This window comes from Lycorma delicatula, chromosome 2 (genome assembly GCF_047948215.1).
Source record: "Lycorma delicatula isolate Av1 chromosome 2, ASM4794821v1, whole genome shotgun sequence".
Lineage (NCBI taxonomy): Eukaryota > Metazoa > Arthropoda > Insecta > Hemiptera > Fulgoridae > Lycorma > Lycorma delicatula.
The window spans coordinates 209,734,739-209,759,681 of record NC_134456.1 but is presented as its reverse complement, the minus strand read 5'-3'; the positions used below and the strand labels follow the sequence as shown (position 1 = coordinate 209,759,681).

The 24,943-nt window shown below is 31.2% G+C and overlaps 1 protein-coding gene across 7 annotated transcripts in view; it reads left to right on the top strand.

Moving 5' to 3' along the window:
• Ehbp1 (Eps15 homology domain containing protein-binding protein 1) overlaps nt 1–24,943 on the top strand; it is a 164,322-nt gene that overhangs the window by 73,217 nt on the left and 66,162 nt on the right. For all 7 annotated transcript variants that reach the window (XR_012755234.1, XM_075357124.1, XM_075357125.1 and 4 more), the window contains 8 exons: nt 967–1,099; nt 4,005–4,068; nt 4,428–4,603; nt 7,618–7,793; nt 13,204–13,381; nt 14,676–14,877; nt 15,939–16,033; nt 23,153–23,225. Coding sequence is in view for 6 of the 7 variants with exons in the window: in XM_075357124.1 (XP_075213239.1) it covers nt 967–1,099; nt 4,005–4,068; nt 4,428–4,603; nt 7,618–7,793; nt 13,204–13,381; nt 14,676–14,877; nt 15,939–16,033; nt 23,153–23,225 (1,097 nt within the window). In the remaining variant the exon portion in view is untranslated. The remainder of the gene's footprint in view (nt 1–966; nt 1,100–4,004; nt 4,069–4,427; nt 4,604–7,617; nt 7,794–13,203; nt 13,382–14,675; nt 14,878–15,938; nt 16,034–23,152; nt 23,226–24,943) is intronic.

The window sequence follows — 24,943 nt, the reverse complement described above, 5'->3', positions numbered from 1 at the left end:
CAATCGGATTTGTGTACTAACCATTCTAAAAAAATTAATTTTTAAAATTTTTGTCTAAAATTTATTAATTTCTTGCCATGAAATTTGCAGGTTTAACACAAAACAGGACAGCAATTCTAAGTATCATGACTTGCATAGTAAAGTTTTTCTTTATTTTGAGTTAAGCGACTTTAAACTCATTTCCTGGTTTTTTATTTCTGTTTTTGGATTCTTTAATCTTTAGAACAATTTTTGAATAAAATATGACCACAAAAAACATTTTAGTTGATATTGCATTGGTTTTCCTACAATTTATAAAAAAGCTGCAAAAAATATTGGTTACAAAAATTTCATAAATCTTTTTAACATAAACTTATACAATTTTTTACCAACAATATTATAAGCATGCAATTTTTTTTAACCATCTCCAGTAAAGGTCTGGTCCTCAAAGGATTAAATATCTATTATTTTGATTTTAGATTGAATATATGAGTTTGGAAGTAATGAAATAATTAAAATAAACTGTTTTTGTACATAGTTTTTTGTGCAAAAAGACTAAGGATACCTGTACTTGATATACAAATAATAAGTATTATACTGTTGTTTAGGTGTACTTGTGATGGTGATTGATTAGCAACATTTATTTGACCAACTAATTATTATCCGTGATTAATAATAAACATGAACCATAAATAGGAAAAACATTGCAGTTATTAGTTTAATCTTCAAGTAATGTTGAAAAATAGCTTTATGGTTTTTTGCCATATGGTTAAAATGGTATTATACATCAGAAATTAATTAATTACCGGTGTGATATTTACCATTGTTCATATGATATTTATTGGTATAGGTGAAAAATGTTATTTCAAGTGGGAAATTGTTAAATCTGATAATGTTAAAAATAAACTTTATTGAAATTTGCTATTAGAAATTTTTCTATAGACTACTGTTTATTTTGAGTGCTCTAAATTATCTCTTTCATTTCAGTGGCAAGTTTAAAGGAAGATATTACACCTTTAGCAGAAGGAAAATGTTTTCCAATTATGGGTATTGAAACTAGAGAAGATAGTAATAAAATAACTGATCGTCAAAGTGATATTTTTATACCAAATTCCAATGCGTAAGTCTTTTCTTTTGCTGTGTTTTATTTTCAGAGACTTTTTTTAAGACTGAATAATTATTTATGGTTGTCAAATCTATTTTGTTTTTTGATTTCATTTGATTTGTTTTATTTAATTTGAATTGTGTTATTTCATTTAATCATTTGTTATGTTCATGATTAGAAGACATGTTGAATATAGTGCACCAAAAAAAAAAAGTAGTTTATTTACATATATGTATTCATATTATTGGCTAATCCTCGTTGCTGTGTTTTCATCATTATCTGTTAATTCTTAACATTATCATAATATAATTTTATATTCTTTGTTCTTCCTTCTTCAAGTGTATTGATTGAATTTAAATACCAGGTATTCAAAAAAGAATATCACTGTTTTAATATGATAATATTTCTTGGTTGAGATCTACAGTGTTGAATTAAGGCTAGAATCAAAGATTAAAAAAGGTAGTTATAATGTGTGCTTGGATATAGATTGATTCTCTATCTTTCTGCTTGACAGCACCATTAGCAAAGATGGTGACTCCTCAAAAAAAGCAAAACAAAAAAAGCATTCTGTGTTTTGCAATTTACTAAATGCGAATCTGTAGTTACAGTTGGATATGCATTCTGTGAAAAGTTTAGTGGTGACCTTCCAAGTGATAATAATATTCATTGATGGCATAAGCAGTTTGAAAATGTGCAAAGAGAGAAGTATGAGACGACCAAGGGTGGCTGGAGAAATTTTTGAACATGACAGGAAGTCTTTGGAATGTTTTAAGGATATTCTTTACATTTGTTTCCATACCATTTATAGCTGCTACAGGTTTTCAAGCCCTACTGACTTTGTTTGTGTGTGTGCCTACTTTACAATCAAAACCTTGCAGCATGAAGAGGATGACTTTTCTTGATCATATTGTGTTTAGTGATGAGTCAATGTTTCATCTTAATATAAATGTTACAACGCATAATGTCATGAAATCTGGAGTCAGAAAATCCCCATGAACTGTTAATGCACAAGGACTCGCTGAAGTTGCATACTTTGGGTGCAATAATCCTGGTAGCAAATTCATGGGCCGTTCTTTTTCACTGAAGCAAGCATAACAGGAGTTTCTTATTCGGATATGCTGCATTGGCTGTTTACTCAACTGCTACTCAACTGTATCAGAGAATTTTATTTGGCAACAAGATGGTGTATTTATTTACTGATGTAACTCTGTACAGGATTGGTTGAATTACATTTTCCCAACTGCTGGTTTGATCGGGCGTGGACCTTGTTTGGAGATACCTCCAAGGTCACTGAATCTGACCCTGTTTAATCTTCCCTTAGGGTTTTATAATTGATATTGTGTGTTTGCTTCCACTACCTACTAATCTGATTTGAGGCACAAGATTGAAGCACCTGTCACTTCCATTACTCCAGACATGCTCATGAGCTCTTCTCTCATTTGGTTTTGTGCCACTGATGTTCAAGTTGCTCACATTGAACATTTGTAGGGAAAAACTGTGAGTTAGTCTTTCATTTTGTTTGTGATTTATTTCTGTAAGTCAAAGTTAAAAGTTATTATTAAACAGTTTTAAAACCTCAATGTTTTTTACTCCTGTATTGTGAAATAATTTCAATTGAATTAACTGAATAAACAAAAAAAATAGTAATGTTATCACGAATTTCATTGATGGTTTGTCTCGCATGTAATTCTTTAATTCATCTACTATCTTTCCAATGTAATTTTTTCTCTTTAACACTTTTGTCATTTTCTCCCATTTTACTCTTATCAAGTGCTTCCTGTAACTTTATGAAACTCAGATATTTAGGAAGAGGTCATCTTCTCTCTAAATATATTTCTCCAACTATCTATACTAGCCAAAGGTATCTGGTTTTTATCCTTTTCCTGAGGTCAGACTGTGCCTATCATGCGTTCTCTTCTGTTATTCTTACTGAATTCCAGTTTAGGACTCTCAGCAGTTTTGTAAATGTGCATTTAAGTTAGGAACAAAGTGATTAAAATCCTGTTATTTTTAGGGGTTTGTAGCTCTTCTGTAGATTATTTTTCTCTCCCCCTCTTCAGTCATTAACCTGATCCTTCTTTCCTAGACGGGTACCACTGGAATCGGATCAGCTACTAAATTGGTTTCATCCGATTAGGCTGGGAAGGCAGTTGCTAGAGGATAGCTTCTTGTTGGAATGTCTGTCTGCTCTACCTGAACTTTTTAAGCATTTTTTTTTTATCTAGGGTTGTGCAGATAGTTTGAACAATTGATAAGAGGTCTATTAAAGCTAGGCCTTCTACTTTTCTAAAAAATAAAGGAATGTATTACTACAATATATCTCGCACTATTCATTGTCGTGATATTGAATTAATTTGTCATTATCTGATGTTTTCAACATCTCATGTTGACAAATTAAGTCATGAAACTGTCGATTTAATGGGTTTTTTATTTTGAAATAAAAGAAGTTCTGCGATTTGTGATCATTTTTTCACTTTTTAGATGAATTTCTTCCAAAAATATTCTCTGTAAAGACATTACTTTGTCATGAAAAGATCATATTTTTATAAGCGTGTTTAGAAATTTTAAGTTATTGAAGTGTAGTCAACCTTTGTCATTTCCTTACTCTTTTTACATTACCAGTGTTCACCCCAATAAATAATTTTTTTCTGCTATTATGATTTTTTAAGACTTGCCCTACTCCTTAAACCATTGTAGTTGTATTGGCTATTACTATTAGAGCTATATCCTTTTATTATATATTTTTTTAAATTAATATTTTAATCTATTTTTATTATGAATTTTTATTTTTTTATTGAGTTTATTACAATCTTTTATTAAGAAACTGAAATTGGGTGCCAACCTGTTGATTCTAAATAAATAAATAAGTTATTATTTTGTATAATACTTTATTGATAATTTGTTTTATTTTTTGTTATAGGCCTATTGGTGACAATCAGTCAAAGAATGTTAGGCTTACGTTACAACCATTAAATCTAAAAGAGGTGTGGTATTTTTTTTTTATTTTGCTTAATTTTAATATCACTCTGGATTAATACACTATTGTCATCATTTGTGATTTTTCATTGAATTTAATAATGCAATTTTATGTTTAATTATGTTTATTGCATTTAATCTTTTAATAAATGCACTTGAGTTTTTTTGTACACAGAATAATTAGTTATAGTTTATTTGAGAATAATTTTTTATTTGATTTATTATAAAAAAAAGAATTATTATTTTTTTGGATTTAATTAACTTAATTAATTAAATTAACTTTTTTAAATTAGAACTTTAATTACTGCAGATTCTTAGAATACTTTCTTAACTTATTCTATTTTAAGAAAAATGAATGCATTTCCAGCCTGATGTGAAGAGTCCTCCTCGTGGACATGAAAGTACACCTGGTCAAGATTTGTTGGAGTGGTGTAAAGACGTTACCAAGGATTATCCTGGAGTAAAGGTGACAAATCTCACGACTTCTTGGCGGAATGGTCTTGCATTTTGCGCTGTAGTTCACCATTTTCGACCTGATCTCATGTCAGTTAATAATATTTCATTGTTAATTTTTATTACTGATTTAATTTGTTATATGATAATTATTTTTAGTTATCAAATTATTTATTTTTATCAAGTATGCTATTTACTGCAAATAAAATACATTTTATCAAGTATGCTATTTACTGCAAATAAAATATGTACATTTCTTTATTTTGAATTAGAAATTCACCTTTCTTGTAAAATATTAACAATGCTAAAAAAAAATTGTTCGTGATTCTATCAAAGTATATTGGTTTATGTGATTAACCAATATTTCAATATCTGTATTGAAATTGTTGGTTTCTATAAAAATAACTGTAATTTGTTTGTAGTTCAGTTTTTAAGTAAGTATTGATTGATATCCATGCTGATGTAATTTCACAGAACAATTGATAATCCTTTGATATATACATTTGAATCCTCTGATTTTTTTTGTCCTTACATACTTCAAATAGCATTTTAAAAAATTTTAATTGGAAAAAAATTGTTAATTACTGTTAATAATTCTGTTTTAATTTGTCAGGTTGATTTACTTCAGATTTTTCCTCATAAATGTCAAAATAAATTTGAAGTTGCTCTTCACATAAACTAAAGTGATAACTGAAAGATTTAAATTTTTAAATCTTGTGTATTTTTAAATTATAATATTCAAATTTGTGATTTCTGTTAGGATAACCATAGTTTAAAAGATGATTCAGTCTGTCAAGGTGTAACATCCAGGTTAACTTTCTTAAATTAATAGATAAATATTTGACTGCATTTGCTAATTATTAATTGTTGTATGGCCTTATTATCAAGATTAAGTATAATATTTTATTTTATTATTTTTTTTTATTTATTTTTTTTTTTTTAGGAAATTTGTGGTCAGTTTATTCACTGGAACTTTTGCCTGATAAAATATATTAAAAGCTGTGATCTGTTGTTATGAACTTCACGTTTTAATGCTTATAAATGCACATCTTAAAATTAAAACAGTTGCCTTGTTTTGAGAAAGAAAGTTTTTACTAGTTTTAGATATACTGATTATCCAGTTGACTAAGTTTGCTTGACATTATAACATTGTCTATTTTTAAGTTATTTTTGTGTTAGTACTTGTGTTTAAGTACTAACACAAGTTAGTACTTGAAGTTAATCTTAATTTAAAATGAATAACTTATGTTAATAAGATAATAAATTTACTATTATTTATCAAAGTTTAGAAAGCTCAGTTGATGTGCAGGGTTGGAGCTCAGTGATGTCAACAGTTCAACTGTTGACATGCTTCTTGCCATACATGACATCCTGGTGCTGTACATTATTACTTTCATTGCAGTGTCTGTTGTAGTTATTACAACAGAGGCTGTTTGTATTCTGTTGTAGTTAAGTAACAGTGCCAAAACTACTTCAGACACCCTAGGTAGAACTACTGCGCATGTATATATGTTTATTCTTTCTAAATATTGACAAATAATACTGTTGTTTAGCATTTTTTGTACTTACTGGACTTTGAATGAAACTTTAGACAAAGTGTTAATAGAAAAACTTATTACTGCATCACGTTACTATCCATGTCATCATATTTACTGATCTTTTGGTTTTATACATTCCATGATTCAGAATTTCTCCAATTGCAAATAAAAAAATTGTTTTATATCGCTGAATTTTTCCTTTTTCATTGTTCTACATAGCTGTTTAAAACTTGCATAAATAAAGTTTTCAGCAAAGTCCAAACTTTCATCAAGCAGCTGCACTCCTTAGTAACTCCCCATCCATTCATCTGGCTTTTTTTAACTTAATAGAATCAGTCCTCCTAATACACAAACTACTAGATGAATTTAATCTATATAAATACAGAATTTTTGGACCCTGGGACTTGAAATGTTGAAAACTGTAAAAATCTGGGGGTGGGTGATATTTTTGACAGATGAGTTATTTTCCCTATTACAGGTTATAACAACCACGAAAGTAAGAATTATGGTAGTACCATAATAGTATTTTATTCGTTTCAAAAAAAAACCTTAATTATAAAACAAATTATTCTTCCTTTACTGCACATTGAATTGTTTAGTTTAATTTTTGGTGTGAGCAAAGCAAGAACCTGTTTTAACTCAACTTTGTTGTATTTCATCTGTTTGTGTGTTTATGACACAGTTACAAAATTTTATAAGTCCCCTGCTGTTTGATGAAATGGCATATATATTGTAGCATGCTAATTGGCATACTTGGTTTTTTTTATAGAATTTTCTGTTTCAAAATGGCGGGCAGTGTAGCTCTTAGTAAGAGTACAGATTGATAGCCCTCTCCCTTGAGTTTCTGCTTGTTGGGTGTACATACAATTTTTTAAATATTAACTTTGTTGTATGTTTAGATTGTTGTTCAGCGTTTTTTTTAATACAAAAATAAAATGAAGTAGATATAGTGGAAATACTTTCTTGTAAATAAATTATTGATATCTATTATCTTGGAATCTGTGCTTAGAATATTAATATGTAAGATTATTTTTTACATTGGCTAAATCTACAGTCAATTGTCACAGACAATTACCTTTTTTTACATATTTTAATTTTTGTTTTACTGATTTAATTTCATTGCAGAGGTCTATTTATTAAATTCATTACAAAAGAGGATGAGATCTACTCTACAGAATTACTTATAGTATTTTCGAGCTTTGATAAACTGGAAATGTGTGAAAGTTGTTGGGAGTGTTAAATGTAATTCCTACCTACTAAACGAAATTTTTAGTTCAGTTGATAGAAACTTTACAACTTTTAATTAGTAGGATCTTCAAAGAAAGTGAATCATGGTATTGTATGAGATTTAATGGTTGTTGCTACTGATAGAAATCAGTCATGATAGTTAACAAAATTCCTAACTTTACTCAGTTGGCCAAGATGTACAACTGTAAAAATGCTCTTTTCCTCCTTTAAGAGTTTTAATGAGTTTTTTTTACAATGTTATAAAAAAAAAAATTTATTAATAAATTAATTGAATTACTATTCATGGTAACCATACTGGTTTGTTTTTTTTTGTTACAGTGAATTTGATTCATTATCTCCTCATGATGTTAGAGGTAACTGTAAAACTGCATTTGATGCTGGGGAAGCACTAGGTATATCGCGTGTTATTGATCCAGCTGATATGGACCTGTTGGCAGTTCCTGATAAATTAGCTGTAATGACATATTTATATCAACTTCGAGCACATTTCACAGGTTATTATTATTATAGGTTGTCTTATTATTGTCAAATAATACAAATTTTTTATTTGCCCAAATTATATGTTGTACAGTTGTACTTTTGTTTTCTGTAGGAATTGAGTCATCCTTACAATGGTTGAAAAGCAGACTTTATAAGCCATGGAAACTGTTGCTTCCATCCTTGTTTACACATATTTCTTATGTTGGACTACATTTTTATTCTGCTCCATCCTTTTCCTTCATTTCCATCCTTTCTTGCAGTAGGTATTTACTTCATTTTACAAGTCTAGCTGTTGTATTGTGAGGGCTATTTTTTTAAGTAAGGTCTGATTGGCTGTAGCTATGTAAATTTTGCTCGGCTGTCAAAATGGGCATGTGCCCCAGTTCCCGTCATGCCTTGCACAAATGCAGACTCTGTTAGCAGTATAGCATCACAGTGTACAGTTTATATTGTGAAGTTGAAATGTTTCAAATAATTGAACGGCCTGCCGATTGTGAAATATGGTCTCTGATTCAATTTTTGATTGCAAGGAACGTGTTTACAGGCCTAATTCAATGATTGACAGCAAAGTGTGTAAATAGGTAAGACTGTTCAAGGACGGGTGGAACAATGTCCATGATGAGCCGACCTTCTGTAATCACAGACGATTTGGTACACGAAGTTGATGCAAAAATTTGTGAAGAACTGGATTCATGATTTCCAGTTTATTACTGATATTCCTACACATTTCAAGGTCAGTGCTACACAAAATCGTTTCTGAAATCTTGCAGTTCATAAAACTGAGCTCGTGATGGGTTCCCAGGCTGCTTTCTGAAGAACACCAAAAAAAAAAAAAAAAATGGCTAGTGTTTGTGAAATTTTTGACCCGATACTGTGAGGAAGGAGATAAACTTTTGGACCGCGTTGTCACAGGGGATGAGACATGGGTTTCTCATATCACTCCAGCATCAAAGCGGCAGTCCAAGGAATGGTAACCCACAGCATGTCCAGTCAACATGAAAGCCAAACAGACAATGTCAACACGCAAGATTATGGCTGCTGTGTTTTGGGATAGACATAGTGTCCTGTTAGTCGATTTGATGCCGAGAGGGACGATAATAAACTCAGCTGCATACTGTAAAACCTTGATGAAGCTTTGGCATGCCATTCAGAACAAGCGATATTGTTTACTGTCATCTGGAGTTTTGTTGGTGCTTGACCATGTACGACCTCATTCTGCTGCTCAAATTCTTAAGCGTTAGATCTTTTAGATGGGAACAAATGGACCACCCAGCATACAGCCTGGACCTTGCGCCAAGCAATTACCACCTGATGGAGTTTCTTGGCAGTCAGCAGTTGAAGAAGTGAAAACATTAGTTGAAGACTGGTTATCTTCACAGGCGGCTGATTTCTATGATGTGAACATAAACAGTTTAGTAAAATGCTATGATAAATGTTTAAACAAACAAGGTAACTATAAAGAGAAGTAGCATAAAGTGTAATAGTCCAAGAGCTAGAGCCGAAAAATTTGTGTGATCTTTGTGGTGGATGAAATTTATTGGAAATGTATATATTACTAAGGTACGTTATGGATCCAAGCAGGCTGACAATTTTGTGGATACAGGGACCAGGTAAAACAGGTGAAAGGTGCCGTTTTTCTGGGAAACCCTATCCACAGATGTGGTGCTTGAAAATTTGTACAGTGAAAGTTAACAATGTACTAAACCTAAGTTCGAAAGGACTGACAGGTAGGGGTAAAGTTGACCAAAATTTCTCCAAAAAAATTTCATTACCAATATGTCAGCCAATTGAACCACTTGTTCCTTAACATTTAACAATGCATGTATAAAAATGGTTGATGCTTGGTTGATTTGTAAGGCAGTAAAACAGGATTATATTGTTGCGTGCCCATGTATGCGCTATGCATATGGAGCACACAGATATATACTGTATGTTGCAAATAAGTTATATAAATGCATTTTTTATCTTTATGTCTTCATTAATGTTTAAAAATTTAATTTTGCGAATAGTTTATATCTTAAGCAGTAGTTTACAGCAGAAATAAAAAAATGTTTTTGACAATATCTTTACTAGTTTCGTTTGTTTTAAAAAATAAACCTTACTTAAAAAGTAGCTCTCGTATTAATCATAAAATGAACAGAATGTGTGAATATTGAAAATGTTGTTCATGTTATAAAATGAAAGAATAGGTGACATTATTCTGTTATTTATTTAACAGTTATTAACAAGGTATGGCTTTCCTTAAACAATCCAACAGCTACGCATAAAAAATATAATTTAGCAAATATTCCTACCCCAAAACAATCTACTTTTGATAAGAGGCCACCCCAGCTCCCTTGAGGGAACTGAAAAAATTTGAGTCCTATGTGTAGGATTGTGTGGCATATCATTTTAGAAGTCTTGAAAAATGAAAAGTTTATTTTAAAAAACTTAGGGTAATGATTCTAATCAGAATTGCAGCTATTTAATATTTTTCAAAAATGAAAAGTTTATTTTAAAAAACTTAGGGTAATGATTCTAATCAGAATTGCAGCTATTTAATATTTTTCACAACTAGTGACAAAAGTGATCTACAGTACCTCTTAAATAATTGCTCAACATTAAAAAAATTTAGCAAATGCTTACCTCAAAATGATATATTTTTCAGTATGAACCTGTGTGAGACCCCATGAGGTGCAACTCAGAAATCTTAAATGGAAGGGAAGATTTGGGATACATAATTTTAAAGGGTGTTGAAAAACATACACTTTGATGTAAAAAACTTCAGGGTAGGATTACCATAACCAAAATAGCCATTTGATATTTTTCAAGTGGCTTACAGTACAGCCAAAGTATAATAAAAAATATTTCGTTTTGAGGAGAAATATTTGGTAGATTTTATTTTTCTATGTTTGACTGTTGAAAAGTTATTTAAGAATAGCCATACTTTGTTAACACCTGGTACACAAGAGAATTAAAAAAATGATTTTATAACTTAGAAAGTTGACAAATTTATCCAGAATACTTAGTAATTCATTTGAAGTTTGATTTTATCATAAGCTAATTAAACTTACTGTAAAACAGATATTTTGATTTATGTGTGTATGATTGCTAATATAATAGATACTTGAAACTGATTACTTGCCAAACTTGATAGCTTATTTGGCATTACTTCTGTAGCTGTAGTAGTTTGTAGTTTTTGTGCTCAGTGTTATTCCCAGATAAGAGAGAAACATATATCCAGTTTTTAATAAAACTTTATAAAATATGAAAAGTACTGAATCTGGGAAAAATTTTTTCTTGAGCTTGGCCTTGCTTGACTATGTCACCAACCTGGAAAGTGGTTAGCTGAGAAATTTCTGATTTTTGTATGCAAGGTATTTAACTGTCTTGCTGAAAGTGAAAGGATTCTCCCTTATTCATCTTTCTGTAACTTTGAAATGAGAAAACATTAAAGTATATCCAATTAAACATTTGGCTTATTTATCTATTTTTGGCTGCAGTATATCCAAATAAACAATAGTGTTAATAGAGTTTAATTGGTGGTGTACTTTAAATTTGCTTAGAACATAAAATTCATTAATCTTTGGAATTGTCTTAGATATCCTCTTGAGATCCATTGGATTTTGGCTGCCCCCAGATCGTACAAACATACATTTTCATCATATTGTAATGTAAAATGTTAACTTATCACTTATGATAGCATTTCGCAGGAATATCTTGTCTTCCCTTTCCTATCTGATTAAATGTTTCTGAAAGAGTTATAAACCATCCTGTCTTCATCAGTAATCTTGTTGCGCAATAGTGAAACTATATTGTTTCAAATTAACTATTTAAAATAAAAATATTGGTGGTTTATGGAATGATATGAGATCTCATGGTTTTGCGTGCAAAACTACTAAGCATTAAAAAAAAAAGTGCACTGTGATTTTTTAATTTTCTCAACAGATTTTTGTTGCCAAGAATTTTTGGTCTACTTTGAGGTTCTTTCCTACGCTGAATGTGAAACATTGTCATTACCATTAAGTTGAGCCATTTTTATAGATTATATTTCATGAAATCAAAATACACATGCTTTTTACATTTGAAATGCTAATCTCAACAGCATGCTTTGACTGGTTAATGGTGAACAGATTTAGTGTCAGTAATGAATTTATTTTACTGCAAAATGGCAACTCATTTCTTAAAATATCTATTAGTATCAGTTAAAATCTCTTTTAGTAAAATACCCATTGCATATAAAAAATCTTTGTATTTATTTCATACACAAATTCGTTGTGTGATTTTACAACTAATGACCATTACTGATATCACTCAAGTAACTAATGATACTGTGATATCATAAAAATAAGACAAAAAACTTTTACCAGATGCTCGTTTAAATATCTTAAAGATATTTAAAGTTAATATAATATTCATTTCCTAAATTTCATGTTTAATTATAGGATGTATTTACATGTTTTACTTTTTTTTATAACATACTCTAATATTATAAATATAATACAGTAATTTTATAAAAAGCTATAAAATTGTAAAAAGTGGTTTTTACTATTTTCTGCCTCACTCAATCACTTGCAGTCACTCAATCATTCAATCATTTGCAGTCACTCATTCACTCACTCACTCACTCACTCATCCACTCATCCACTCACTCACTCACTCACTCACTCACTCACTCATCCACTCATCCATCCACTCATCCACTCATCCACTCATCCACTCACCCACTCATCCACTCATCCACTCATCCACTCATCCACTCATCCATTCATCCATTCATTCACTCACTACAATGAGTAGGTTTTAGACCTCTGTATGAAGATGTATAATTTTGGAGAAGCTCTAAGTCATTCCATGTTTCATCCTCAACTATTAAGGTATCTCTGCCTCATAACACCATCAGTTATTAAAATTGTGCTTCCATGTACAAAAAAAAGATAGCCATTTGGGGTATTACAGCTACCTGTTTGATTATTGCTTTTAATGGAACTGTTATTCTTTGTACAGAGGTGCTGATGCCTGGTGGCACACTATAATAGGATTAGGGTATGTCGAAACCAATAGTGAGTTCAGAACAATTCTGTTGTGACTAATCCGTCAGTTTTGGGGAAAGTTAATTCTCATATCCGTAAGGCACGTACATGCTGTGACGCTACTTAGTAAGTAGGTTACTAAGTAGCGTCAACATATATTCCTACTCAAGGAATATATGTTGGCTACTAGTTTTATTCTTGTGTAGAACTATCATTGCAGTGCCTAGATGAATGCACTAAATTTTTAACTATAATCGACGATTGCATTTCTTTAGAAATATTCAAATTGTAATTTTGGCATAATTATGCTGTTATTTATTTATTATAAGTGTTGAGGTATTATTAATATTCTATTTTAATCTTTGGGGTTTTATTAATATTGTGTTTTCATTTTTTTTCCCTTGCAATTTAGGTCAAGAGCTGGAAGTTCAACAAATTGGTAAAAATGCTGATGAATCATCTTATATGATAGGTCGCTTTAATACAGATTCTGATTCTGATGTAACTGTTCAGTTATTCGGTCAAGAAATTATGAATCTTCGATCAAAGCGTGCTGATTCTGAAAATAAATCAGTTGCAAATAGCAAAAGGTACACTTTCTAAATTAGTTTTTAAAATAATTTGTGTTGTGTTTTATGATCATTTTTAATGTAATATTTTAATTTTGAAATAATGTAACAATGAATTATTATTATTGTGGTGAAGTCTTTATATGGCATAGTTCTCTTAATCCGCTTAACACAGAAGAGGCAAGTGTGTTTGGCTCTTGTGCGTTTGTTGACAAGTAATCAGTAAATTCTTTGGCTTATGTGTTGTTGCCAGTGTTGGCTTTTGCATTGACTGTGTAGCTTTGTAAAATTATATTTATTATTAAAGTCAATTTACATTGGCATACAATTTTGTATGAAATCCAGTATGATTATAAAGGAATTATATGAACATTGAAATCTACTTACATGTCAAAAACTCAGAAAAATTACTCATTGCATTTACACTTATATATTCAAATCAGTAGGATTAATACTGTACTGTGGTGAGTTCAATGATATTACTTGAAAAAAATATTTTGTTTCAAATTATGCTTATTTAGTGGTATATTCTTTATTTGTGATACATTCTTTATATCTCGTGTTAAAAAATAAAATCAGTGAAATTAGAAATATAATCTTTATTAATTATTAGAAAAGAAAAAAAATTATAACATTAACCTAAATTAGATTTCAATTTGAAATCGGCTGTACCAAAACAACACATTGTCACCTTTTACAATTTAAAGTATATTCAATTTTTATCACAATTTATCTATGAAACTTGTACTACATCAAATCCTCATACATGTAAGGTGATGTAAGTGTGAATCTATCTTAACCGAGGTAAAGTGTGGAGTTCAGAAGTAAAATACTAGTTTGATAAATTATTAGTGCTAATGCACATAGTCTTGAAAATTTGGAACCTGTAACATGGGAATACTCACAAACATTGAGGTCTAGTGCATTCAAAAATTATAATTTGTCATAATTTTTTTCCTTTTTAATTCATATTTGAAATGTAAGTTTGTAATTATCAGCCCCCTCAGAAAAAAGGTATCCTGTTCTGTAAAAACCTTTTATGTGTAAATCTTTTACATTCTTGTTCCTTTCAGTTTCTTTATGCTGAAGAAAAATATGTGAAATTAATCTTACTTTTTAACATGCCAATTAAGATTTTATTGATAATAATTTATTTAGAATAGTGGAATATGACATCATAACAGGCAAATAAATTTTTCCATAAACTGAACTAGTTGTGGGTTATATTTTAAATATATAATACGCGTATGAATCATGTTTTGCTTTTTGTGTATTAATACTTATAAAAGTGTAAACAAAATTTGATTGTTCATAGGAGTGTTGACTCTCTGGAAGGTGAAAGTGAAAGTGTTCGCAAATTAAGACTGAGGCTACCACTTGTTTTTGATTCCAATGATTCTTCGGAGCAGAATAAAGAACGATCTCCTACTTCTGTTAAAGATGTAATTCTTGCCGGATCAAAATCAATTCTTGGAAAAGTTCTTTCTCCTACCAAAGAGAAATTTAACAGGGAAAAAGTGAGTTCAGTATCAATTATTAGAATAGCTGTATCGTGAACTTTTGTCAGAATTTCAAAAAAAATTGTTTGTACAAAATATTGATAATCTGATCATTTGTTTGTGAAGAAAGGCATTATTCTTAGTTTTTATCATCTTTAATTTTGGTAATTGAAACGATTTGCTAATTAGGTTTCAATATAAGAACAAGCTAAGGTGCGATATGATGCTTTTGACGTCATTTAATGTATAACAGCTGTTGATATGTGTAAACAAATTTTATTTCCATTTAGAAATCAGTTGATTAGAAAATTGTTCAGTATGTTTAATTGTTTATTTATAATTTAATAATTAACAATGTTTTAGCACTTTTCAGGCATTAAGCTATATATAATATTCATTAACTGTGAAATTTAGCTTTTGTGATACATTGTTTAAGATGGTTTTCGTCAATTTTAATTGTGAGGGAAATATTTTATGCCTGCTTCAGTTTTTAAATGATGGAATTAAATGTCAGTTGAGGATTGTGGTGGTAGGTTACAAGGCTTTCACATTAGCACCCATATTAATATTTTCTTGTTTTGTTTTTTTTTTATGTTCAGTCTTAAAATTTTAACGTATTTTTCATATTTTATAGTTTGCAGTCTTTTTTTAGTTTGTGTCAGTAGTTTGTCACATTTTAAAATTTTAAATTATAAAAATAATATTCATGTATTTGGTTCTGGCCTTATTAAATATCAGCTAGCCAATTGGATCTGTGGTTCTTAGTCCTGTTTCTCCTTATATTTGGCTGGTATTTTTTAAAATTCTTATGCATTATAATGTAATTAAAAAAATTAGTAATGTAGACATACTAATATGTACTAGTAAATAGTAATGTATATATTCTGGTACTGATATTTAATATATAATATTTGTTCTGAAATTAAAGTTAAAATTCATTACTGAAAACTTTTAAAATTTTATGTAATTTATTATCAATATTCTCTGTTGTAAGAATTAATTTGTAATTTTGTTTTCTCATTTCCAACTATTAAATATTTTTGTTTCTAAAGTATGTCTTATTTTAAAATTGTTTTCAGAGTAAGTCTCCTGTGGACAACAATCAGCAGCGACCTATATTAATGACTAGAAGGCAGCTGACTGATCCTTTTGGGTCTGATGATGAAGATGACAGGTATGGTATACATTTTATAATTAGATAATTTTATGTTTTCATAGGTGTTCAAGGCCTCGCCTACCCTTTATAGCAGTGTTGTCCAACCTTTTTATAACTATGGGCTCATCTGAATGATCACAAAGGTTGTGCCAGCATCAGGATTCATTTCAACTATCTCCACATACTGCTGCTACTAGCAAAATTTCAATAATAAATTATAATAAATACGAAAACGTTTTAAACAAGAATTAATTATATTTACTCACCACATAATTAATGTGAAATTTACACTACATGCTCACTGCAAGTTGAGGAAAATCTGGTGTGTAGCTGGAACAAGCTGCTCTTAACGTGTCATCAAGGTGGGAATCTGTTGTTTATTGATGAAAATGCAAGTTCACAAAGATATGTTGAACTAAAGCATGAATACATTTTCAGTGCAACACTAAGGAGAATGGGGTATTTTTCTCTGTCTACCAGAGTCCATATATTTCTACATGTTGCATATGAGGATTTCAAAGAAAGGTTTTCTTGAAAATTTAAAACTTCCATTTCTTATTCTTCAGTTTTATACTTTCAGAATATTTCACATACCCTATTTCCAAGTTCACTAACATCAGCAGAAGTGAATGAATTTATTGACAAACATTATCACTGGTTCAAGTACTGAAAACTGACTAAATCTATTGTCAAATTCAAACATAAGCGTTTCAAGATGCTTGGCATAAGAGGAAAGATACTCTTATAGATACTCACCGTCATTTACTGTTTTTAGTATTGATTTGAAATTTGGAAAGTATGAAAGGGAATTTCTGTTTAAATGTGTAATCCATATCTTCACTTTCTTTACAAACACATTTATAACACTTTTCATATCTGAAATATTATATTTCCCTTGCAATTTAAGATTTAATTCATTTTATTTTGAGGTGATGTCTGCCAGGAAATATAAATCTATTTGCCATGATATATCATCAAGTTCATGATAATATGGTTCGGGAGATTATTTCAAAAAATCTCTTATTTCATCTAGCAGACAGCAGAATTGTTCCAGTGTTTTACTCCTGTTAAGCCACCTTACATCTGCTTGAAGAATTACGTCACCGTACTGAATATCTGATCTATTCAAAGTATTTTGAAACAATTGATGACATGTAGAAGATGATCTGATATAGTTCACCACACGAGTTACAACTTCCGAGTTACAACTTTAAAACCTTTGCTCATAAATCTTCCAGGTGGATAATGCAATGACAAGAAATAAATTTTGGAAATGTTCATCCTTAGCACAAAGAGATAGAAATCCATTATTCCTACCAGTCACAGAAGGTGCACAGATGGGGATCTGTTGTTATAGCAACAAGCTTTGAAAGTGGAAAGTTACTATCCTTGACAAATTTAAGGAACACATTAAATAAGTCTACTCTCCTAGTTTGTTCATGAAGTGGCAACAGTTTGACAAACCCTTCCTTTTCTGTGAAATCATAGAAAACAGTTCTAATAAATTTACACAATTTGGCAGTATCAGACATGTCAGTACTTTCATCAAACTGGAGTGAAAAATATTCACATAATTGCAAATCCTGATGTATTTAATGATTAAAAATTCACTAAAATTAATTTTAAATAGATTAAATTTTTTTTTAAATTTGGGAGGTTCCCTATCAGGGGAGGGGTATTAACATGTTGAGTGCTGTGAGATGTGCCAGTGTTACTCAGGATTGCTTTATTTACAGGCCATGAGATGTGCTGACATTACTCAGGTTTGTATTACTCATAGGCCGTGAGTAGCCATGCTGGCTTCTCAGAATTTAATTTACAATGTATATAATAATATTTCTTGGCCTGTTATGAACTCTTTGTTTTATGCTTACAGCCTGTAAGGAGTGTCAGATAATGTTATTCGCTATTCTATATCACTTCATTTTTCTGTTTAATTACCTCCAGTCTGTCCACATGTCATGATTAGTTCTGTGTTGCGTTCTGTAGTTCGATTGCTGTTCTAAGTGTTTTTGAAAGTTCTATAGTTATTATTGTTTTATAAGTAGGTTTTTTGTTGTATGTTATGTATGCTACATTTATTAAGTTTAGTTTGAGTTAAAATAAGACACTAATTATACTACATCAACGCATTTCATTATATATTTGTAGTTTTATTTCATTATCATTTTTATTTTTATATTAAGATTAATTTTTTTGTTACTGGGTATTGACTATTTTATTGTTCTTTCAAGGCTGAATTAACAATTCTTTGTTCTTTTCTATTTTCGTGCTCACAAATATATACTGTAATTATTTTTAATTTCGTTATGGATAGTCAGCCTAGTTGTAGTGAATTAAAATCTAAGTTCAAAACAGAAGGTACTGACTGATGAAGAACTTCATGCCATACTTTACAGTGATGATGAAGGAAGCATATTTTGTATATTTGAATCTGAATATGAGCCGGACAGCATTTCAGTCACTTCATCCGATAGTGATAATTTGATTCCAAACCAGTCTTTTGAGATAGAAAGAGAAACAGTAAAGAAAATTTGGAAACTATAGAAGATGAATGGCATGAAGTTGACAAGGCCAAATTACCTCTTCATGTCAAATTCAGAGGTCAAGAAAAATATAATTATCATGATTCATACCCACAAAATAAGGAAGCTTTAACAATAATTAAGCTTTATAAAAGAATTTTTGATAATGAAATTTTAAAAATTATTATTGAAACCAACAGAAATGCTACCCATTTCAAGTTACAAAATAGAAGAAACCATTCTTATCGCTGCAGTCAGTGATTTGACACAACTTCTAATGAAATTTGGAAATTTTTTTGTTACAATAATATATATATGGGGGTAGTAAATATCCCAAAATTTCTGATTACTGGGATACATCAGTTCTTTTAATAATTGTTTAGTGCCTAAAATTATGAGTCGTGATTGGTTTCAGATACTTATGAAATTTGTTTATTTTTCCAATAATGAAACAGCTAATGATGATAGATTGTATATCTGAAGTTACAAATCTGATTAATGAAATTGAAGAAAGATTCCATGAAGAATACAAACCTGTCCAGCTTATTGCCATAGATGAATCAATGATTTCATTTAGGAGGCAGATCATTCTTTAGGCAATATGTTCCTAACAAAAGTCACAAATATGGACTGAAGATGTTAAAACTTTGTATTACTGTAAGTTACACCCTCAAGCATCTGTATATTTTGGAAAATACAACTACAATTCATCTGGATGACTGAAAAAGTTGTGCTTGAACTTGCCAATAAATATTTATCTTCAGGAAGAGTAATAGTGACTGACAACTGTTATACAACTGTTTCATTTGCGACTTCATTGTTACGAAAAATACCCATTCACTGGGCACACTCAAGTGAAACATAAAACATTTACCATCTGAGGTAATACAAAAAAATTACAAAAGTAGAAGTAACAAGGAGAATGGAAGAGATACTGTCATTGAAAAATGAAAGATGAAAGAGAAGTTTTCTTTCTTAATACAAAACACACACTGGAAAAGGTTACCACAGGGAAAAAAGTAGGTTGAGGGAACTAGTAAGTAAACAATAAACTAGTAAGTAACAGTAAAGTAGTAGTAACAGTAAACTAGTAAGTAAGCAATTGTTGATTACAACAAGGGTAAGCAAGAGATAGATCTTTTGAACCAGATGGCCAGTTACTTTTCACCGTTGCGATCAACTATCAAGTGTTACCACAAAGTTGCATTTGAGTTATTATTGAACACGTCAGTTGTGAATGTTTGGCACATTTATAATCATTTTCGCAGCAAGAAAATTCACATCACCATTCAGGGAACAGCTAGTTTTGCAGATGCTCAACATGGACAGATATGGATAGCTAATTGAAGAAAAAGCTATTCAACTGAATGGTGAATCAAGAAACACATCTTTGTACCCACTTCAGAAAGAAATAAACGAAATCGAGAATTTGACAGCATTGTGCATATTGTTATGCTGATACTGCAATAGCTCAAGAATGGGCCATGGCCAAAATAATGTAAAATTTGCGTCAATACAGTGAATGTAACAAGTTTATGTAATTACCATGCTTTAGCAAATATTACTAGTATTAACTGTAAAATTTGGAACACAAAAATAAAATTTTGAAATTGTTCTCTAAAATATTATTATAAAAAGGAACCAAAACAGGAAAGTTTTTCATTATACATTGTGGTACCCAATTGGTAATATTCCTTACATATTGCAGCAGTCAACATGTTAAGTTATTTTAGTGACATTATGTTTTGAGCATTAAAGATTTGAAATTGTAAAAACAGATTTTTTTAATTTTGAGAGCTCGCATACTCGAGGGGTAATAAAGTAAAATTAATTTTTTTTAAATAATCCCTTAGTGGTGAAAATAAATTTAAAAAAAAGTCACATACTTGGTACAGGTGTTCATTTTGAAAGAGGCTCCATCACTTAGTTTAGTCCATAAATAATACAAGATGTATTGGCAGACACTTGCATAATAATTTACAAAAGTTGTTGAAAATGATGTCCATCCACTTTTATGCATTTGTCAACATGTTTGACCATGTTCCTGACTATTCTTGTTAGTTGTACTCTATCTATTTCATGATTAGCATCTGTAATTTGTCTTCAATTCTGCAGGGTGTGTGGATTGCTCCTATAAACAATTTCTTTTAAGTAACCCCACAGAAAGTCTGGACAAGTCAGATCAGTGGATCTTGATGGCCACAATACTTTAGAAACTATTCACTGAATAAATCCTGCCGTAACTTCATAGAGTGAGCTCTATGGCAAATGGTGCTGTCCTGTTGCAACCAGCAGTCATGCCCTTTCTCATGCAGTAAGGCTATGAACTGTTGGATAATTTCTTGGTAGATGACAGCATCCACAATTTTTTCAGAAAAACCAGGGCCTATTATTAATCGCTTCGAAACCATACACCAAATGCTTACTTTTTGTGGGTGAAGGGAAGATTCAAAGAAGATGTGCGGGTTTCGGTACCCCAGGTCCTATAGTTTTGACTATTAACAAACCCACCAAGGTGAAACTACACTTCACCTGTGAAAAACATGATCTAAAATGCCAATCTTGCCTTAATAAAATTCTTGAACCATTGACAGTAGTGAAACCTTTTAGCATGCATTAGTTATCTCATGGAAAAACTGCATTCGATACAGATTAACATTTCAGCATTCTGTTTATTGCAGTGTGGGCTGAACCTAGTGAAATGTTCTTTTCCCGGCTTAGTCTTCACAAATATTTATGAGGAGATCTTGTAACTGCTGCTTTGTCTGTACCGCTTTAAATGTCCTGTATGACCTGCGTTGTTAACGTGACCCATGTAGGGCAAGTTTCTGGTCATACACTGAACCTGTTTCATGAAATTTTTTAATAACTTCTGAATAACATTTTTCACTGGTGCTTCCTTTTCAAATTTCTTCCTGAATTTCACTGACATACAACATGAGATTTTTTCTCTAATAAGTTTCCATCACAAATACATGTTCTTCAACAGTTAACCCCATTTTAACAAATAACAATACATGATTATGCAACCTTGTTCAAAAACCAGTACTTGACAGATACTGACAATACTGAAATGTGATGGGCCTAAACTATTGAGTGACAGGGCCTTTTTCAAATTGAACATTCTGTATAAGTGATACATAGGTTTGTACACATGCACAAATGTGTATCTGACAAAAAAAGACTTTATCAATGTTGGAATATTGGAATAACAATCCTTTTTCACAGTATTTATAGTAGAAGCAATACAAACAAACTAGCTTAAGCACAAAAATTAACCTGGTACACCTACATTAAAAATTCTATCTATAAATGCAAAGATAACACACTACAACACAGTTATAAAACCGAAGCCACATATACACAGCATAAACACTTCCAGCTGAACAAACAACCAAACACCGACTGACTCCAGAAAAGAAGAATTGGAAGAACCTGCATCAACAAAAAGTACAAGAAAGATAGGTAGTGGTGGATTGTGCCCAACAAAGTCGTGTACAAAGCGTTAGAACCCATCACTGATGCCATGTATAAGAGGAGACTAGGATTGTTTGGACACATCATGAGGATGGAAGATTCAAGACATCTGAAACAGCTAGTACAGTACAATATCAACTCAAAAAACACCTAGACTGAATGCAGATGGATCAGAGAAATAAGAGAGCATCTAAAGGAAATTGGCTTTACACCAGAAGACACCACAGACAAGATAAAATTAATCAAAAATCAAGGATAAATACACTCACTTCATACTTGCAAGAAACATAAAAAAAGGTTCTTTTTAATAAAAGTTCTAGATAAAAAATGTATTTGTGGCCAGTGCTAGATACTTTTAGCGCAACAGTAGCAAACATGGGTTACCTGCTTTGTGTTATCAATAAATAAATAAAAATAAATTATTTTTCTACGTTTCAAAAAGATGTAAATACAATTACTGCCAATTGTTGTCATACAATTACCAGTTTTTGATTTTGATTAGTGAACATAATTTGTTATATATATTTCAACTGTCCATAGGAAAGATGAAATTATTTTCATCTTGAAAATAATCATCCTGTAGGGGAGAGACAATCTATCAATAAAGGGGTTATAAGCTACTCATGAATTTTAGGGTGGTTTACCATCTCCATAGGGCTCAAAATCTCTATATTGCGTCTATTCTAGGTCTATTATATACTGCATCTGAATGCCCTTTTTGCAGCTAACAGCCACTGTCTTGGGCTGTTTGACAGAGTAAAACATCTTTATAAGATATACCTGTCATTTATGGCAATCTATTTTTTCTATTGATGTTTGTATGGTTAGTGTGGCTTGTTTAGGTGTAATTGCACATTGAAATTATAGTCTTTGAAATTTTTTTTTATTGTTTGTAGTTACGTAATTATATTTTAAAATAATTAGTTGAAGTAAATTAATTTAACATTTACTAGTTTTTGTTTAATAGGGTTTTGAGAAAAATACTGCATTAATACTTCTATGTAAAAAGTTATTTTCCTTTAAGTAATTTATAAAAAGCTACTGGATAATGTTTGAAGATTTATCTAAAAATTCTAATGACTGTTAATAAACCTGCATTTTTGACAGATCAATAATATTCTTCTTTTTTTTTTAGTCTAATGGAGAATTCTGATGGCCATAGAGGTAGCAGTATAAACTTAACAAGATCTCTCTCCTCCCAAGATAGTGTAAGTATTTAAAAAAAATTTTTTATTATGAAGTATATAATGTGTACTAATTAATCATAATCATTATTGTTGCGAGTTTTGCAGTTTGACAAGGATATTAACAGATAGTATACTAAAATTTTCTTATAAATATAATTTACTATTTTTAAATAATTTATAATGTATAAAAATAGAAGTTACAATTAAATACAAAATTAATTTATAAATACCAAAATAAAATTATGATTTATTATACACTCTATCATAACTGATAGAAATATACAATTTTCTTTATGTAGGTATTATTCAGTTTTACTGTTTACAAAAGAACTACCTTACACTTTCCAGATGAATGGAATAATGTCACTTACATTCCTATTCAAAATAACTCATCGAACAGCTTCTTGCTTTCAACTGCTGTCCAAAATAGAATACTCATGACTCACTCTTCACTCATTTGTTACCAAATGCTTACTCCAAGTGCTTTCATATACTGAGATCACTTTTATTGCACACTGACTCCAATAACTGCCACTCTGCTGGTCCCTGTGTAATGACAGTAAATCTCCTGACCTTTATTTTTTTTATTTATTTTTTTTTCCCCAACCGGATATCCAATTAAGTATACTCAGTTGGGGAGAGTGTCCATATACTCTAAGGAGGCGTGCCCCGCCCACTGGTTGTGCGCCCGGCACGGCAGGTTAGCCTCCCCGGTCTCGAATCCTGTTTTTTTTCTTTCAGTGCCTGCCTCTAATTCCCCGTTTCAAAGGCGAGGTCCGGCTATGCCCCACCCCCTCCACGGGGAACCGGGACTCGGTCATGATGCCGGCCCCAGTACCAACACCGCCGGCCGGGACTCGGTCTTTTCTTTTCCCTTCCCCACTCACAGTATCCCCAGGAGTTCCATCCCCATCATTGGAACCTGCACACCTCAGCATATGGGCCCTCCGAGGATGGACTGTCCTCCCTACCCTACACAGTGCCTAAAGTCCTTGACGCCTCACGTCTTCCTCTTTCGTTCGGAGAACCACTGCAGTGAAGTTTGCGAACCAATCCCAATTATTATTGTTACTAGTTAGCCAACTCAATAGATTTTCCACATTTAAGTTGTTTATTATTATTATTTCATGTCTTAAGTTCTCCCATCTTCGGCACGTGAAAACCATGTGTTCTACGGTATCTACCTCTTGGCAATAGATACATTGAGGGCTTGTATGCTTACCGAATCTGTATAGATACTGGCCGAAGGACCCGTGACCGGTCATTTGAGTCATGTAAAAATTCATGTTTCCTTTTTCCTTGTTTAGCCAGTTATCTAAATTAGGTATCAATTGTCTAGTCCATGTCCGAGTCTGCAATCCAGCCCATTCATTCTGGCATTCACTCACAATGATGTTTTCCACCTCACTATTTAGCATTCCTGCTGTTCTCAATCTTCGCTTTTTTATTAATAATTCTATGGGTGGCACCTCCGCCAGAACACACAACGCACCATATGAAATTGTTCGATATCCTGCTACTGTTCTTATTAGTGCTAGACAGTGTATGCTTCTCAGTTTACGCATGTTCCTCTGTATATTTATTCCCTCTCCCCAAATTGGGGCAGCGTACAGCATCGATGACATTACCGCAGAGGTTATCAACCTCCTAACCGACGTTTTGGGTGCGTTATTGTTATTGAACAATCTCCTCAGTGCTCTGGTGGTGGAAGCAATCCTTTTGCATATCATTTCTACATG